The sequence below is a fragment of the Phallusia mammillata genome, chromosome 3 (assembly GCF_965637545.1).
Source record: "Phallusia mammillata chromosome 3, kaPhaMamm4.hap1.1, whole genome shotgun sequence".
Classification (NCBI taxonomy): domain Eukaryota; kingdom Metazoa; phylum Chordata; class Ascidiacea; order Phlebobranchia; family Ascidiidae; genus Phallusia; species Phallusia mammillata.
Window position 1 is genome coordinate 10,950,304 of NC_137254.1, and position 18,948 is coordinate 10,969,251.

The following is an 18,948-nucleotide window of genomic DNA, read 5'->3' on the forward strand; positions in this document are numbered from 1 at the left end:
CGCAAAGAATAATATGCAACACTTCGTTTTTATGTACAACACTTTAAGATGCGGGAGATGCATTAAAGGTAGGTATTCTTTAATAAACGGTCGATTACTCCAGACTGATCAAAGTTTACACTATGTTATTAAACTCGACTGCATCAGAAGACCTTTACTGTTCATGCAAACATGATACAACTAAAAAAAATTTCACAGACAAGAACACAAAACTAAAAGATAGCCAAAAATAAAAAGGAATTGAAATCTTTTCACGTTTCATCAGAGTTCCCCACTAATTGTTGGCTTCCTACAAAAACAACATGTGATTGGTAGTGGAAATATTTGGCAAGTATAAATAGGACCTACGTTCGTCGAATGAAGGTCTGTAGTTGAGTACAGCTCTTCTGCAACAAGAGGAACTTAAACAAAATCTTGTTGTAGAATTAATCTGTTTTTGTTGTGGGTTTTGTCTTTTTGTTCTGAGGAATCGATGGTTTTCACCAAACATCGGTTAAGAACGTTTAAAACAATCTTTTCCTAGTTGCGGCAAACTGCCAAATATTTTCTTTGCGAATCATTTTGCCAAAGTGAAACTGTAAAAATGCTCAAAACATTGCCGTAAAATGTGTCTATAACAGGACTATAGTGTTAGCACAGTGGTTGAAATACATGAGGTACCTATAACTTAAGTACATATTGCCCTCCTTTGTTTGCTTTCTTTTACTTTCCTGTGTTCCAGCACAATTTGAAACTTGACAAGTGACAAATCCTGATCGGGTGAAATATTGATTTGTGTCACATGATGTGGAAAGTTTGGTTTCATTGAATTTTCAGTCGCAGGCCATATGATCGTTTGTGAGTTTTTAACTTTTTATGTCTTGTTTAGCCCTTTCAGATATGATATATTCACTACAGCAAAACAAACTGTTGATTTATCTTATCTTGAAATATTTGCAACAAAAGTTTTCAAAAAAAATTTTTCAAAATTATTCAAATGGTTGACGAAACAGTGTGCTACTGTAGAAATTTCTTTTTTGTGTATGTCAAAACAATTTAAATGAAATCTGGTAAAAAAACAAACATAGTTTGTAAGTTGTTAATCCTCCAGATTTTAGAAAGGTATAAAAGTGCTGCTGGAGCTGTGTTATGTAAAGCTCTTCAGAGTGTATTGCAAATGACAACAAGCAACAATCTAATAACTGTCATAAGATCCATTTATTTACTTAAAATGAACATTTACAATATAGAGGCAGTCCCCCATTTTATTAAACAAAACCAAAAGGTATGAGAAAACATGTGACCTGGCTTTACTTACTAATAACTTATTTTGCGTTTACTAAAACCTATCCTAAAAACACATGGAAGTTGCCCCACAAAGCAATTTGATCAAAATATTCATGGAAAATAGGCCTTAAACTTGCCATCAATAAATTGGGTCCAAAATAATTTGACTAAACAACAAATACATTTCCGGTTTGGTAAACATAAGAGATTTGTTGCTATTTTGTTTTGATCACCAAGTGTTAAAACACAGTTGTAAAAACACCATTCCACTCCCAAAGAAAGATGTCGTCTGCAGGGTGTGGCAACTTGCCACAAGGTGTCGTTTGTGGCCACATAATGTCGCTGTTAAGCAGCTAGTTATAAATTTGTCACTGGAAGTAACAAAAAGTAAACCGAACACTGAATGTTGTGTAAATACTTTTGTAAGGAACTAACTCTAAGGGCATATTGGTAGATTCGAATTAGTGATACGACGCCAGGGTTGTGTTATACACGTGGCCGGCTTGTGCATAGGGGCTGCGAGACAAGATAAATGACGCGTTGTTGCTGTGTTGCCTTCGTTGGGCTATGATACAAAATTTACAAAGTGACCGACGAGATGAGATTCGACCAAATTCGATTACTGAAACCCAATGCAGAATATCACTCCAGTATTCTTCCTGCTACGAGGCTCGGTTGCTTCTAGGGAACGAACGGAGGGGACACAGGTACACAACAAGGTATTAAAGCCAACACATACAAAGTTTATTGTCTGACTGACGTACGGAAATTACAAAACCAACAATTAAGATACAATAGTACGCCAGGCCTTTTGCAGGCGTTATACCGAATCAGCTGGTCATCAAGCATTCACCACCGCTTCAGGGCTGATCCCAGCTATTCATCTATGTCTATTTCTTAACAAACAAGAGACGTTATAAATGTCAATGCTCTGCAATTTACAGTGTGCCCAATTACGATGTTTGTGCTCTGTGTGTTTTAGGCGTTGAATAAAGCCCTACGTCTGTTGTAAATGCGTACATGTCCTGGTGGTGTGATTTTAGGTTTTACACATTTATATGTAATAATCACTATTGGTAATTGCCATTTTTTGATAAGGTTGGTTTGTTTCAAAGTGTCATGGTTTGAATTAGATACGATTGCAGAAGTTGCCTATATATTATAGGAAAACACAGAAAAATATTATCCAAAAGCAGATGACAATTACAGCATGTTCGCTATAACGTTGTCGCCATAATGTCAACAAACACGAAATTGCTCCAGGATAAATACAAACAACTTCAACTTATACTGCAGCAAGCATGTAAGGAAATTGCAACTTCTGCCAAAGTCGACGGGAAGCAGCAGACCAGAGGGGAAGCCTTCCCGATACAACACGGTTTGGGCGTGGTTGCAACATACGGTGTGGAGAGATAAGTGGCCTATGTTTCCCAGAAGAAAATCGATCAGCCATTATTAAAATCACCTAAGTCGCTGTTAGCGTAGCATGGCTGTTTAAGCCATTGTCTTTTATTGTGTGGCCTGTACATTGCCAAAACCTGTTCAGAGTCTGGCCTGGATTCGGACAGGTACTAGTTCGGGCTTAAATTTTGGACCCGCTTACAACTCTGTTTTCTTTTTCCTAATAATACGTCGGAGTAGTTTTGTTTTGTTCCCCGTTTGTAAATTTTTTTCGAACCCGAATTTGTCGGTATTTAGCTATTTTAACGTTTCGGATGTATAATTTTCAAAACATTGTCGTTTTGTCCAACACAAACAGGTAAGTTTTACAAACAGACAAACAGTGGTACAAATAAAATGCTTTTTTTCTGAAGTGAACAAAACAATAATAGTTATTTCATAATATTACAATTTTGACATAAATTTCGTACGGCCAACCGAAATTTCGGTGCATCACTAGTTTATTTATCCACGGCTTTTTCTCTGCTTCGCAGAAAATGTTTACTTGGTCTTCGACGTGGCCGAATAAAGTCCTTTAGCCCAGTGGTTCTCAAACGCCGGTACGCGGACTGGTGCTGGTCCGCGTCAACTTTCCTGCCGGTCCACCAAATATATTACAATTTTATATCTCATTTGCAAAATGCAAGATGTTGAAGGCAGAGAAATCGTGTGGAAGTCAACGCTCTACTTGCTTGCAGAAACTTCATTAGAACCGCGCTTAACACGTATGATATCAAACAGACAGCAGCAAACTTCTAATTAAATTGAATTTTTCATAGTTCTTTTGAATTGCATATTTTTGTCGTGATTACATTTTGGGTTGATATGAAAGCCCACCGGTCCGCAAACTTAAAAGGTTGAGAACCACTGCTTTAGCCCTAACCACATTTTACATCGGCGCTACTGTAATATATTACGGTAATACAAAGTAATATTAAGATTTAAATTATTGTTGCACGGCTAGACATTTGCAAACGGTAATCTTGTACCTTTATTATGAAATGAAGTCATTCTGAGAGAGTTAACGTAAATTTTACCCCGCCTTCAAACTAGTTTTACCAGTTTACCAACAGTTACTACGAAATGGTTGCAAAGTATTGTATTGTTAAGCATAATCCATAAAGTTTGAATTAGCACAAAACCTTATGAAACGATGTTGAAATAAAAAAATACATCAATCGTCAAAAATCCGAATACATCTTAATGAATGTGAATCATTAATTGACTTTTAGGGAATTTATCGCTTGTCGCGAAATACTTTTGACGTTTTAGGGAAATTTATTTCTCTCGTGATTTCAAGAGCGTCAAACAGGTTTGCCATCATCATATCTTCTGTGTAGTCTTGAAGCATTCCGAAAACATCTTCTTTGAAATCAGGTTCTCTCTTAGCTCTAGTTCCGTCCAAGAAGTCCTTTGTCCCATGGTCTTTCTTCAATTTGACATCGGGGGGTTTCAACCTAAATTTAAGACAAATAAAAAGTTTTCGATCAGATCACTAAAATTAAACGAAATATTGATAAAAATTGTTGCATGTTTTACAAATATTTGCAAGTCAGTAAACTTGTTTTATAGCACAACAAACACTTTTGTTTCATAGGGAAGGCGAATTACGTATTATTCTAGCTTTTATAAAAATTCGTTTTAATTAGTCACTTGCGAAACAAAATACATTGATTTCGTACAAGAAACACTTCGTTTTTTGCGTAATTTGCAAAATATCATCTTACATTGCTACGATAAGCTGCGTCATAACTAGGCTGACCAAAAGAAACAGAATCAATCCCTTCATGTTCAAGTTTTTTTCAGTCATAATCTAAAGTAAATAATTCTAAACGTTTTACCAACATTTATATTCAGTAAATTGTCCAATATATGTAAGGTTACCTATATATGCCTAAAATCAATAATTACAAAGACTCTCCCCTTTATAATGTATAGCAGTGGTTCTCAAACTGTGCGTCGCGACGCCCTGGTGCGTCGTTTCGATTTTCCAAGGGCGTCGCAGAATATTTCCGTTTCGTGGCTGAACTCAGTTTATCTCATAAAAATGAGGTTTCAGTGCGGTTGACGTATATCTACGTCCATACTTTTTGCGTAGAGTGCGGATTGACGTAAATTTACCTTTTTGATCAAAAACGCGGTTGTCCGTTAATGTACGTCGAGACCAAACAGTACAAGCAGCAAGTGCGTGATAGGCGCGTGTCTGGGGCGACGCTTGGCGGGCATTAAACTTGATTATGTGAACGGAGTCTTGTTCCATAACAATGTAACAAAGGCGACTTTTCTAGCAAAGGCTTGAGGTAGTTATAACGTATAATTGTTAGCTAAAGTTTTAAGTGATTGTTGTGCATGAGTTGCAGCAGTAAATTTTTGTGCATCAGTTTATATTGTGCGTAAGTTGAAACATTACTTTCATTGTAATTCGTTATTGATGCTGTTGAGACCTTGCAGCAGACAAGACAATGCAATTGTGCGCAATAATTGAAACAATTAACAAAAGCCCGCACGTGATTGCCGGGTGCACTAAAAGTGTTGAGTGCAGTTTTATAAATTTGTCGAAAAACAGTTAGGCTAAAATTGTTCTCTAAGTGTTGTTTAATAGATTTAAATTAACTGTTTATTGATAAGTTTCCTCATTACCTTTTATTTGCTGGTGTGTCGCAAGTCCAGAAAACTTTTCCAGAGGCGTCGCAACACAAAAAAGTTTGAGAACCACTGATGTATAGTATAGCTCGTTTTCTGACGTTTTCCTCGATTTATTCAAAAAATAAGCTGCAGATGCGGACAGTTTCGACCTATAAGGTCTCATCAGTGCAGCTGGTGACGAGAGATCGGCCGCATTGGCTATTGTAGCCATTCTACGGCATTTTTATTTTGTTTTATTCAAAAAAGTATTACGAAAATTTAGCCGTTTTTCAATCTTTTGGTTATTAGTTTATTCTAATAAAAACTAAAAACATTTTAAACATCAAAAAATATAGCAACAGAATAAGTAAAATAGCAACTAGAACCAGTCTCAAATATTAACGTACTTCCTAAAGTGGTGTTGCCAAAATGTCAACAAACACAAGAAACAATAGGATTATTCTAAAACATAAATATAAACAAACAACTCTAGCATGGAAGGCAATTACAGCTTCTGCCAACGCCTATGGGAAGCAGCATACCAGAGAATATCTTCAATGTAGTCTTGAAACATTCCGAAAACATCTTTTTCGAAGTCGGGTTCCTTCTTTGCTTTAGTTCCGTCCAAGGAGACCTTTGTCTTCTGGTCTTTAAACCTGAAATATAGGATGAACAAAAATGTTTTCGTCCACGAACCCATCGCGTTTGAAACGAGCCGAATCTTCAATGACCAAAATGGATTTTTTTGCTTGTTTAAGAACCGAACACGTTTCAAACGACCAAAACAAAATAGAAAACAAATAAAATTGTTGCTTATGTTTAACGAATATTTCAAAGCAAATTAGTTTACAGCTAAAACTTTTGTTATTAAATAAACTTAAAAAAGATACAAAATGCCTTGTAAGAGGGCATTACGGCGATAGTTATTATTCTAGTTTTTATGAAAATTGCTTTTTAATTAATCGCTTACAAAATGCACGGATTTCGTACAAAAACTAATTTGGAAAACAACTGAAATCATCTTACCTTGCTTCGATAAGCTCCATCATAATGAGGCTGACCAAAAGTAACAGAATCAATCCCTTCATGTTCAAGTTTTTAGCACTGAGCTAAAAAAAGTAAATTAGTTTTGTTACCCCGATAAATATTACGTGGCATAAGGCATAAAAATTCTTGGCGCAAACATTTTATGTTCTTAATCAATACTTAGCAAGACACTCACATTTATAATTTATTATAGCTGGTTATCTAACGTATTTGTTGCTTAGTTTAAAAAACAAATTCAGCCTTTTTCAATCTTTTAGTTATTAGTTTATTCCAGGGAGTCGAACCGCTTGTCATACGGGTTCAGGTTCGGTTCGGGTTCACTTCGTTTTGTTTTTAAGGGTTCGTGTTCGGTTCAGGTTTTTAAAAATGTATATTTTCGGGTTCGGGTTTTGTTCCGGTTTGGGCAAATTATCCGGTCCGGACCGGTTAGCGCTTTTTAAACCGGTTTAAATTCTCATTCGTTTTAATTGAATCTTACTGATCATCTACTTGTCCTTATCAAGCGCCAAAAGATTTTTGACCGTGCAATGTTATTTTTGACACGCCCTATAAGTGTTATCTCGTGTATTCTTAAGTGCGCGGTTTTGGAAAAAATCACAAAATATAAAACAGACTGCATTTTTTTACTGGTTCGGTTCCGGTTCGGGTCCAACGCCAAACAAAATATAGGGTTCAACTCCGGTTCGAGTTTTTAGAAAATCGTTATTAGCGGTTCGGGTTCGGTTCGGGTTTAATGAAATTAACCGCTCAAACCGGTTCGCGGGTTCGGGTTCAGTTCCGGTTCGACTCCCTGGTTTATTGTAATAAAAACTTAATTCTGGCACAACATGCATAAATCCACCCTAATATAGAGACAGAGTAAGTAAAATAGCAACCAGAACCACTCTCAAATATTAACGTGCTTCCTTAGCCGTGTTGCCAAAATGTCAACCAACACAAAGAACAGAAGGATTATATTGAAACATAACTAAATACAAACAACTCCATCTGTTGATTTTGTATTGCAGCAAGCAAGCATGGAAGGAAATTACAACTTCTGCCAACGCCTATGGGAAGCAGCATACCAGAGAGGAAGCTTTACTTATACAACGCTAGTTGGGCGTACCAGAGAGGAAGTTTTCTTGATACAACACGGCGTACTTGCAACATACGGTGTTAAGAGATGGGCGTGGTCTCAGCTCTTGCATACCACAAAAGTAGCATACCAGAGAAGCAGCATACCCGAGAGGAAGTTTTCTTGATACAACACTGGCGTACTTGCAACATACGGTGTTAAGAGATGGGCGTGGTCTCTGCTCTTGCATACCACAAAAGTGTTGCAAGCAGGCAAACAGTGGTGCAAATATAATCATTTTTTCTTGGGTGGACCTAACGATAAAATATTAAAAATTGTACTGGTTGACAAAAAGTTAAAAATTTGTTGTGAAGGTACTTTTGCGTTCTAAAACAAATCCGTTTTGGCTTTATCGCTAAATTCAGATTTGTATGTATTTGTAGATTTCCGAAGTTAAACAACCGATCACTTCAAACAATAAAAGATACCGTACAAATTAAAGTTTGTGTTATTTATTGCTGAAAATGCGTTTATTTATAGGGTTGTAGCAATGTGTATTTTGTTTTGTGTATTTTGATTTTAGCGATACATTTTCCTTTGAAGTCCTTAGATGTTGCGTTTTCTAAAATCATACCAAATCCCTAAATCGCAATCGTAAAACTGTTTCTGGTATAGCCGCCTTCCTTCTGCAGTATAGTCGCCTTCCTTCTGCAGTAACTATTTCTTTTGTTTTTCACTGCTTGACTTTATTTTCCAGTAGTTGGCGGAATCGAGCAATGGGCGACACGACCATTTGCAACAAAAGATTAATGTTGTTCGATGTTTGCTGGCTAACGTCAAATCAGAAATGGGTCGCAGGACTTTCGCGTTGGGATGATCTTACACAGTGGTTCTCAACCGCGGCACCCTATAAGTAACTTTCAGGCTTCGTAGTCCCCTATAAATTACCCTGCAAGACCTGTAGCCACCCACCAAAAATGTATGTAGCAAACTCAAGCAACTAAATATATAAACAAAATAGTGTGGGAAAATAGTTAATGAAATCATTTGCATATTGCATTATACAGACCAGCGGTTTCTCCTCTTGTTTGAGGCCCTGAACTAATTAAATGAATATCATGAACCAGTTGCCCATTGTTAAAAAGATATTGGCTTGAAATATATTCAATGCGGAATTTCGAGCAGTAAATACTGCATACAATAAAGGGTCAACAACTTGGATAGGCTTTTTTCGCATTGATTACTTTAAATATAATTAACACCCCACCCGCGGGGAACCACGTTTTTTTCGTTAAATTTAGTTATTTGAACCAAATGCGTCCAACAAAAGAGGCACAAAACAGAAAGCAATAAAATGACAAGAAATCAGGGCGATGCGTAAACAGCTTTTAAATCTAAAGGGTTGAGAAACAAAAACGTTATAAAGCGCAAGGTAAATGTAAAGTATCACTTTGCTACACGGTTGCACGGTTACATGTTGAATTTTGATGCTGGGTTTTATGTACAGTCCATGTATCTATTCCATGGCCATTATTTTTGAAATATTGCTCTATGTATCTATATTTCCATTATTTATTGTAATCTTGCTATCCTTTACGGTTTGGTAAACTATCTACCATATGTACAATGCTCTATATGGCAGGGCAAAACACGACTGTAGGCAGTATCAAATACACCACAGGTAGTATAAATAAATTAAATTACAATGCAGTTTTGCACACACAAAAGCCTTGCAGTGTGTGCTTATTAGTGCAGACTACAGGCAAACATGATGCTTCAATGAATGTACACTTCCTCTCCTCCATAACCGTCAGTCAATCATTTGCCAATACCTGTAAAATAAAGCCCATTGTTACGTCATGAATCTCGAGTATTGCGTCACAAAGTGTGAAACTGCTCTGTGTAAGAGATATCAGTTAGTTATAAAATATATCTTATTGTGACTTCTGTTGTATTGGCATGTTTTGTTGTGTGTTTTATGTTGATTCAAACACAATACAATGACCAGACTGAAACAAAAACAGAACTTTAATGTGATATCTTATCTGAATACATGCAATTGTTATTTAACTATTATTATCAATTCTACTAAGCTTTAGCAATGCACCTTTCAAACCAAGATTGCTGTATAACAGTCCTTCATTCATCTCCACCAGTTCCATTTTCATATGATTGTTGGGTGTGTGATTTCTGTAAAATGTGAAAACAGCAAAAAAACTGTTAATAAAAAGCTGTAGAAAAACAACTAAGAAAAGTTGAGACATGAAATCCTAATGAGGCAAATTTTATGCAAAAAAGGCAGAAGTTTCAGAAATAAAACTAATGAACAGTTACATTTGCAGTTGCATGTTATAATCATTATCATCAAAAAATAATCCATCCTTAAAGTATTTTTGGTTGTACAATACCATTTGAGGACTATAGATGTAAATTAGACTGTAAATTATATTACAGTTTGTAAAATACTACTAATGAAAACAGTGTAAAGTAGCGTCTATATATGTCATCATTAAACATCCCTAAAAGTATAATACAACAAAAACTATTGGACTCTCTATTAATGACAGCTAGAAACCCATGCTGTTTGTAGTAGCCTGATATATAGCCTTAAAAAAGAGCAATTGTGATTGTTATTTTCATGTATAAATACAATAAAATGACAAAAACAATTTTTTCATGTTTGAATGCATAAATGCACAATTTACGTTTGTATCATGAAAAGTTATTTGTTGTTAAAACTGCAGCTTTTAAGTTTCAAAAAGTTTAAGTTTATGTTGACAAACTTGTTTATACTAAAGGAACACAGCAAAGTGAGTAGATGCATTCATTTGTGAAACTGACTTTCATGTACAATCATGAGAGATCGACAATTCCTGAAACATTGCAAAAATCAAATACCGTACATTTATCACTAAATCACTAAATTGGTAGTACTTTGATATACTGTTACGAGTACCACCTTCGATACCGATTACGGAGTACGGAGTACGGTTACCAAGTACTTAAATATAGTGTAGTACCTATCTGCCATGTCCGGGGTACATGCACATACACACACACACACACACACACATGCAGAAGCATGTAGAAAAATGTGATCTAGCGAAAAAATATACAGGAACCTGGCACCTACCTTTACCTGATTTTGTGCTGACTAAAGCAAATATTGGCAAAAGGTTGCTGTATTTGTATTGTGTAAACCGGCCTTCGGTATGAAATGGTATGGAGTATCGACACCACCACTGAAATCATTCGATACCCTCGTCCCATCACTAGCATACATGATGTATTGCACACTTCCTCCAACCAATGACAGTCAGTGAATCAATAAAACAGTTAGTAAAACCTGCAAAATAAAGGCCAATTGTGATGTCATGAATTTGGAGTGTTAGGTCACAAAATGTAAAAATTGTAACATATATATATGTAACAATATATGTAACATATAACAATATATGAGAGATGTCAATAGATAGAGTTATAAAACAAATGTTAATGTAACTTAACTGTTGTGGTGACATGTTATGTTGTGTGTTGTATGTTATAATGCAAAACAATGTAATATATTTAAAGTTTGTAATAATATACTTATAATTACAGTTTAAATTTTAAAAAAAAATTAATGTGTTTTTTATATTAGTGCAATTCTGATAACGTTAAATTGTCAGTGCAATTCTGCTTTTTACCTCACCTTTTAAACTTCACACACTGCAACAGCTGCATTCCACTAATGTGTTTTCAGATGATTATTAGCTGGTCATATGGTGTGATAAAACCTGTAAAATAAACAAAAAAACAATAATAAAAGTAAAATCTTAACTTTCAAGTCACAGACAATGAGGCAAATTTTTTTTTTAAAACTACAAGTTTTAGAAATAAAATGTATATATCTTATAATCATTATTATCCCAAAAAAATCATTATGGTTTCCTTTTCGGATTTTAAAGTGTTTTTGGTTGTACAATACCATTTAACTTAACTGTAAATGTTAAATAGACTGTATATTACAGTCTACATTCTGTAATATACTACTAAAGAAAAACTGTGTAAAGTTGCTTTCAGATATTCCGTAAAATATACAACAAAACTATTGGCAAATTAGTGTGTTCCAGTAGCTATTGGACTTCTTCTTGTTGAAAGTGAGATACCCATGCAAGGTTTTAGGGGAAAGTTTGTAGTAGACTAATATAGCCTTATAGTATAAACATCGATTTGTCAATTGTGATTGTTATTGTATATCTATTTGGTATTTATTACATTAAGGTTTTTTTTGTTTGTTTTTGGTAAGTTTAAGACCCTGTTTTGGGCCCTGTGGTGAATCATATGTCGACAAACTTGTTTATAAAAAGGATAAAACAACACAGCAAAGTAAGTACATACATACAATCATGAAACTCACTTTCGTATATTTATTGTTTTGTCCTGTCCTGCAATGCATTCGGAAATCATACTAAATGTGTAAAGCAAAAGACTGTGATGATTGACATTGGTGCTGAAAGAACAAAAACAAATAAAACGAATAAAATAAAAAGAAAAAACAGTTTAGTTTGAGAATATAATATATTATTTATATAATATATTAGCTTTTAAAATAAAACAATCCTAAATACAGGCATTTTGCTACTCTGGAAAATAATAACTACTTTTTATAATAACCCAAAACAAACAAATAAATAACAAATCATTTACAGCAAACATTTTCGCCACATTAAATATATATATGTTAGTTCTGTAGGAGCAGCATACATAAAGTGCCAAAAAAAAACAATATTTTTGCCAAAATTGTTTTCGTTTTGGCATATTTTGGCCTATTTTAACCTGATCTTGTTGTATTCTAATACAAAATACATATTTTTTTTATTGTGCATAAACATTTGCCTTCTTTTGCTACTTGTGACGTTTTTTTAAGACTTTTTTGCTACTTCAAATCAGCACTAACATTATATGTTGGCGGTTCCATTACAATCGACTTGTGAAGTAGAATTGGAACAGGCGTGTAGGGCCTTGTAACTATGCAGCATTAAAATTAAAGTTACTGGCCTGCTCTGAAAAAACTTTGGTAGACCCTGTGCTATATACTTATGGTACTAAACATCAGATGGCAATCTTATATATATTAGTTTGTGAAGTTTTTACCCTAGTCAACAAATTTTTTTTACTGCGGGCCGCATAGTTTCCATGCCCTGTGACATAACTAACTGGCTTTGAATCAATCCTGGGTGTTGTAATTCTATGAATTGGGTAATACCAATTCACATATTGTGACAGTAAAACTTTCATATGGAGTAGTTTAATTTTTGAATGTTACATGATTTTGGCAAACTAAAAAATGTGAAAATTTAATTTCATGCCAATATTATTTCTATATTTTCCTGAAGTATTTTGGGTTTTAATTTTTTTCCTGTAAATTTTTCTACTGGGTAGGTACAGTGATACCGAGTTTTACAAAAATGGAAAGTGGTGGGAAAAAATATGACGTCACTTTATGTGATGTCACTAATGCGTGTAACCACAAGAACTCAAATTCAAAGCCAAATGAACTTTCCATAGAAATAACGTTTAATTTGCAATTGCAATACTGTAACGTTTATCATTGGCTTAGCAACGTTTAAAAAATGTTTCGTCAAGTTTAACCATTTCTTACAACACATTTGCACTGTACACAACAATGCCCCAACATTCACTGGCAGACAATTGTGTGTTTGAGGTCATAAACAAAGCACTAACCAAAACAGGTTGCAGTTTTAAGCCACGTTTTGTGGCTGTATCGCCTGCACGTTTGTTTAAAAGCAAAACTATTCCAAAGTTTCTTCAGATTTGACTATATTGATACGCTACCGCTACAAACTAACCAATCAATCCACGGTGGCCGCCACCATGCTTTAAAACCCCAATGTGGCGGCGCCACCCTGCCTACTCGCCGCCTATGGGTACAGTTATATTACAGTATTTACAATTATACAAACAAATATGGACAAATAGTTGTACTATGTTACAACAGAAAGAAGAAAGAAGACAATAGTAACTAACACCAAATCAAAGGTGGCTTACAATCAAGTAAATATGGTAATATTTTTCTCATAAAAAATATAATTGCAAAAACGTATGATTTTTTAGATCTTTGATAGTGCTAACATGTAGTACTGGTACAACAACATGTTAAATGCCCCCAAAAAGTTTTGTCAACAATGTAAAAATATAAGATTAGGTAAGTTACTGTCCAGTGTTGCATTTAACATATGTTACTTTTATATTAAACCCATCATAAATACAAATTGATAATGAAGACATCAAGTTGAAATCATGAATACAAATCACAATATTCTAACTAGAGAGTTAGAATGACATGATAATCTTGAATAACCAATATTACCAATAGTCTTTACTAATTGTACCTTTGTTCTGAGTCTGACTAGTTCCATATAGGTAATAGCGTATGTGGAATTCTAAAAATACAAAAAAAGGTACGAAATAAAAATATATAAATAGGCAAACAACTAATTAGGAAACTGTAAGAAACTTACTTTTGTCCATTTAGTTTCATTGTGTTAGACCCTTGTATTAAACAAATTGGGCAATAGTGGTGGAAAATGCATTCATGCAATCATCTTAAGCAACAGCGAAGCAAAAAAATGGGACAATTGATTGAGCTCGTCCAGTCTGCAGAACATGGCAGTTCCCGATGAGATCTTGTGCGTGCAGGACCTACATGACCCGTATGTTCAAGTAAAAGAGGCCCAAATCTTGGCGTGCAAAATTTTTTTTTTTTCCAACAAAAAATCGTGCGTGCAGGTGCCACACTCTGCAGACTGGCACTGAAAAAAAGGGTACGCAAACAAATTTAAGGTTTTATTGTGGTACTTACTGCAACAAGCTCCTAATCCAAAAAAGTGTGTTATGCATTTGTATCAAATATATTATATTCATATACAGCAGGTTTTCAGCTTGTAAAACAAAACATTCCCCAAAGAGGTATTTTACATATTAGTTAGAGTGCAAGTAATGATCACATTGTCTGCTTTTTTACCAAAACACCCATCCTTTGTACTATTCATCCCAGGGTAAACAAGTTTAAGTACTGAACATTAAATTATCTTCCTATACCATGTGGCATACATGCTATGCAAAACATGTAACAAGAACATGTGTTTTAACAAAAAACATGACTATGCACATTCATTACAAGGAGGTTCAAAAAGTAGCTGTTGACACTTCCCAATGTTTGAAATCTGACAGCAAACTGACAAAGATCTCGTCGACTGTGATTGCTTTGGTTGATATTCCATAAATGGCATGTGTTTCAGACAGTGTTGAGTTAAAAAAGTCAATTCAAAACAATAGTCAGTTTGTGTTGAACCATAATATAAGTGATTTCATGTGTGCAGTACCAAAATAAGTGGAAAAAAATTAGGAAACTTGCCTGTAATATTTCATTACAAAAGCAACCCATCCCAAAGTTTCAATTTGTACTAATGAAGTTGCAACTCGTATCACTACTTGCAGACTAAATAAATTCTCAACATGAGATTTGAAACTGAAGTCATGATTTTTAGCAACCATTAAAATGGAAACAACGACCGACAAATGAAATAGTTTAGTTTAACTAACAAAACATCACAAAAACATCACATGGTAAAATTACCATAAAAATTACTCATCATGCTGATAAACCATAGAAATATAAAGATTTTTTGTTTTATTTGGGATTGTTAAAGAATTTACTTTCTTTATTTAATCAGTTTAGCTTAATTTTTGGCAATAAATAACAGCTAATATTAACATTGAATACAACAAAACAACAAATTAATAACTTATTGGAGTTATAAAAGAACAAAGTGTAGGATTTCTATAGGCCGCTGAATTATGACGATATTGGGTTCCTTAACAATTCTATCTTGAGTCAAAAGGGGATGTACCGAACGGTGATACATATGGTTTTATGAATGGAAAAGAGCTATAATCGCCTGTAATCTTCTCAATTAGGCTTTCACTTCTTTGCAGTTACTTTTACATGGCCAGTTCAGGTACGCAGGTGTGTGCAGCCAGCCGTTAATTGCCGGGTCGGCTCCGGCGTGTCTGCTGATGACGTAATTACGTATGCTAATTAGCCGTCCAGCCCGCGCAGCTGTGCGCTGTAGTTCAGCTACTGCACCACGGGGAGCCTCGTTGGCGCCCCCTTCGACGTTGTTTAAGGCCCAACAACATGACATATAATAAATAAACAAAGAAACAAACGGCCCGAAGCACCCGGGAACCTATTTGCTTTGATGATTAAGTGGAAAAAAGTTACTCCGAGGAGTATGATGCTTACCTTATTCAAATAGAATGCCGTTTTGAGGTAACAGGCGGTTACCAACCGCCCGTACAAGCTTGGATTTGCGCTACCACGTGAGTTACTTGGTGTAAGAAGGCAAGAAAAGGATCGAAAACTATCGGGGTCGCTTCCATCGTGGCCAGTATGGTAAAGTACGGGGCAAAAGCAGCGAAAACTGCTGAATTGCCGAGCTGCTGCAGCCCGTCGGCAGGTTTTCCTTACGCTCATGCGCTTTAATTGCGACTTTTACATGGCCAGTTCAGGTACGCAGGTGTGTGCAGCCAGCCGTTAATTGCCGGGTCGGCTCCGGCGTGTCTGCTGATGACGTAATTACGTATGCTAATTAGCCGTCCAGCCCGCGCAGCTGTGCGCTGTAGTTCAGCTACTGCACCACGGGGAGCCTCGTTGGCGCCCCCTTCGACGTTGTTTAAGGCCCAACAACATGACATATAATAAATAAACAAAGAAACAAACGGCCCGAAGCACCCGGGAACCTATTTGCTTTGATGATTAAGTGGAAAAAAGTTACTCCGAGGAGTATGATGCTTACCTTATTCAAATAGAATGCCGTTTTGAGGTAACAGGCGGTTACCAACCGCCCGTACAAGCTTGGATTTGCGCTACCACGTGAGTTACTTGGTGTAAGAAGGCAAGAAAAGGATCGAAAACTATCGGGGTCGCTTCCATCGTGGCCAGTATGGTAAAGTACGGGGCAAAAGCAGCGAAAACTGCTGAATTGCCGAGCTGCTGCAGCCCGTCGGCAGGTTTTCCTTACGCTCATGCGCTTTAATTGCGACTTTTACATGGCCAGTTCAGGTACGCAGGTGTGTGCAGCCAGCCGTTAATTGCCGGGTCGGCTCCGGCGTGTCTGCTGATGACGTAATTACGTATGCTAATTAGCCGTCCAGCCCGCGCAGCTGTGCGCTGTAGTTCAGCTACTGCACCACGGGGAGCCTCGTTGGCGCCCCCTTCGACGTTGTTTAAGGCCCAACAACATGACATATAATAAATAAACAAAGAAACAAACGGCCCGAAGCACCCGGGAACCTATTTGCTTTGATGATTAAGTGGAAAAAAGTTACTCCGAGGAGTATGATGCTTACCTTATTCAAATAGAATGCCGTTTTGAGGTAACAGGCGGTTACCAACCGCCCGTACAAGCTTGGATTTGCGCTACCACGTGAGTTACTTGGTGTAAGAAGGCAAGAAAAGGATCGAAAACTATCGGGGTCGCTTCCATCGTGGCCAGTATGGTAAAGTACGGGGCAAAAGCAGCGAAAACTGCTGAATTGCCGAGCTGCTGCAGCCCGTCGGCAGGTTTTCCTTACGCTCATGCGCTTTAATTGCGACTTTTACATGGCCAGTTCAGGTACGCAGGTGTGTGCAGCCAGCCGTTAATTGCCGGGTCGGCTCCGGCGTGTCTGCTGATGACGTAATTACGTATGCTAATTAGCCGTCCAGCCCGCGCAGCTGTGCGCTGTAGTTCAGCTACTGCACCACGGGGAGCCTCGTTGGCGCCCCCTTCGACGTTGTTTAAGGCCCAACAACATGACATATAATAAATAAACAAAGAAACAAACGGCCCGAAGCACCCGGGAACCTATTTGCTTTGATGATTAAGTGGAAAAAAGTTACTCCGAGGAGTATGATGCTTACCTTATTCAAATAGAATGCCGTTTTGAGGTAACAGGCGGTTACCAACCGCCCGTACAAGCTTGGATTTGCGCTACCACGTGAGTTACTTGGTGTAAGAAGGCAAGAAAAGGATCGAAAACTATCGGGGTCGCTTCCATCGTGGCCAGTATGGTAAAGTACGGGGCAAAAGCAGCGAAAACTGCTGAATTGCCGAGCTGCTGCAGCCCGTCGGCAGGTTTTCCTTACGCTCATGCGCTTTAATTGCGACTTTTACATGGCCAGTTCAGGTACGCAGGTGTGTGCAGCCAGCCGTTAATTGCCGGGTCGGCTCCGGCGTGTCTGCTGATGACGTAATTACGTATGCTAATTAGCCGTCCAGCCCGCGCAGCTGTGCGCTGTAGTTCAGCTACTGCACCACGGGGAGCCTCGTTGGCGCCCCCTTCGACGTTGTTTAAGGCCCAACAACATGACATATAATAAATAAACAAAGAAACAAACGGCCCGAAGCACCCGGGAACCTATTTGCTTTGATGATTAAGTGGAAAAAAGTTACTCCGAGGAGTATGATGCTTACCTTATTCAAATAGAATGCCGTTTTGAGGTAACAGGCGGTTACCAACCGCCCGTACAAGCTTGGATTTGCGCTACCACGTGAGTTACTTGGTGTAAGAAGGCAAGAAAAGGATCGAAAACTATCGGGGTCGCTTCCATCGTGGCCAGTATGGTAAAGTACGGGGCAAAAGCAGCGAAAACTGCTGAATTGCCGAGCTGCTGCAGCCCGTCGGCAGGTTTTCCTTACGCTCATGCGCTTTAATTGCGACTTTTACATGGCCAGTTCAGGTACGCAGGTGTGTGCAGCCAGCCGTTAATTGCCGGGTCGGCTCCGGCGTGTCTGCTGATGACGTAATTACGTATGCTAATTAGCCGTCCAGCCCGCGCAGCTGTGCGCTGTAGTTCAGCTACTGCACCACGGGGAGCCTCGTTGGCGCCCCCTTCGACGTTGTTTAAGGCCCAACAACATGACATATAATAAATAAACAAAGAAACAAACGGCCCGAAGCACCCGGGAACCTATTTGCTTTGATGATTAAGTGGAAAAAAGTTACTCCGAGGAGTATGATGCTTACCTTATTCAAATAGAATGCCGTTTTGAGGTAACAGGCGGTTACCAACCGCCCGTACAAGCTTGGATTTGCGCTACCACGTGAGTTACTTGGTGTAAGAAGGCAAGAAAAGGATCGAAAACTATCGGGGTCGCTTCCATCGTGGCCAGTATGGTAAAGTACGGGGCAAAAGCAGCGAAAACTGCTGAATTGCCGAGCTGCTGCAGCCCGTCGGCAGGTTTTCCTTACGCTCATGCGCTTTAATTGCGACTTTTACATGGCCAGTTCAGGTACGCAGGTGTGTGCAGCCAGCCGTTAATTGCCGGGTCGGCTCCGGCGTGTCTGCTGATGACGTAATTACGTATGCTAATTAGCCGTCCAGCCCGCGCAGCTGTGCGCTGTAGTTCAGCTACTGCACCACGGGGAGCCTCGTTGGCGCCCCCTTCGACGTTGTTTAAGGCCCA

At 37.6% G+C, this 18,948-nt stretch overlaps 1 protein-coding gene and 1 long non-coding RNA gene across 5 annotated transcripts; both read right to left on the reverse strand.

The window, feature by feature from the left end:
• Positions 1-3,801: 3,801 nt before the first annotated feature.
• LOC145220019 (uncharacterized) lies at positions 3,802-6,429 on the reverse strand. Its single transcript, XM_080087305.1, has 3 exons — positions 6,358-6,429; positions 5,874-5,987; positions 3,802-4,163 (listed from the first exon to the last, which is right to left on the reverse strand). The coding sequence occupies exons 1-3, from the start codon at positions 6,417-6,419 to the stop codon at positions 3,944-3,946; spliced, it is 396 nt and encodes a 131-aa protein (XP_079943431.1). The 5' UTR covers positions 6,420-6,429; the 3' UTR covers positions 3,802-3,943.
• A 2,137-nt stretch (positions 6,430-8,566) lies between these two features.
• Positions 8,567-15,065, reverse strand: LOC145219209 (uncharacterized). 4 transcript variants are annotated; one of them, XR_013857887.1, is made up of 7 exons: positions 13,957-15,065; positions 13,828-13,878; positions 11,832-11,924; positions 11,124-11,208; positions 10,566-10,778; positions 9,540-9,622; positions 8,567-9,264 (listed from the first exon to the last, which is right to left on the reverse strand). It is a non-coding gene; the product is annotated as an uncharacterized LOC145219209 (long non-coding RNA). The 4 variants fall into 4 exon arrangements; XR_013857886.1 differs by having other exon boundaries at positions 10,572-10,778; positions 14,298-15,064; XR_013857884.1 differs by having other exon boundaries at positions 10,572-10,778; positions 13,957-15,064.
• Positions 15,066-18,948: the final 3,883 nt, after the last annotated feature.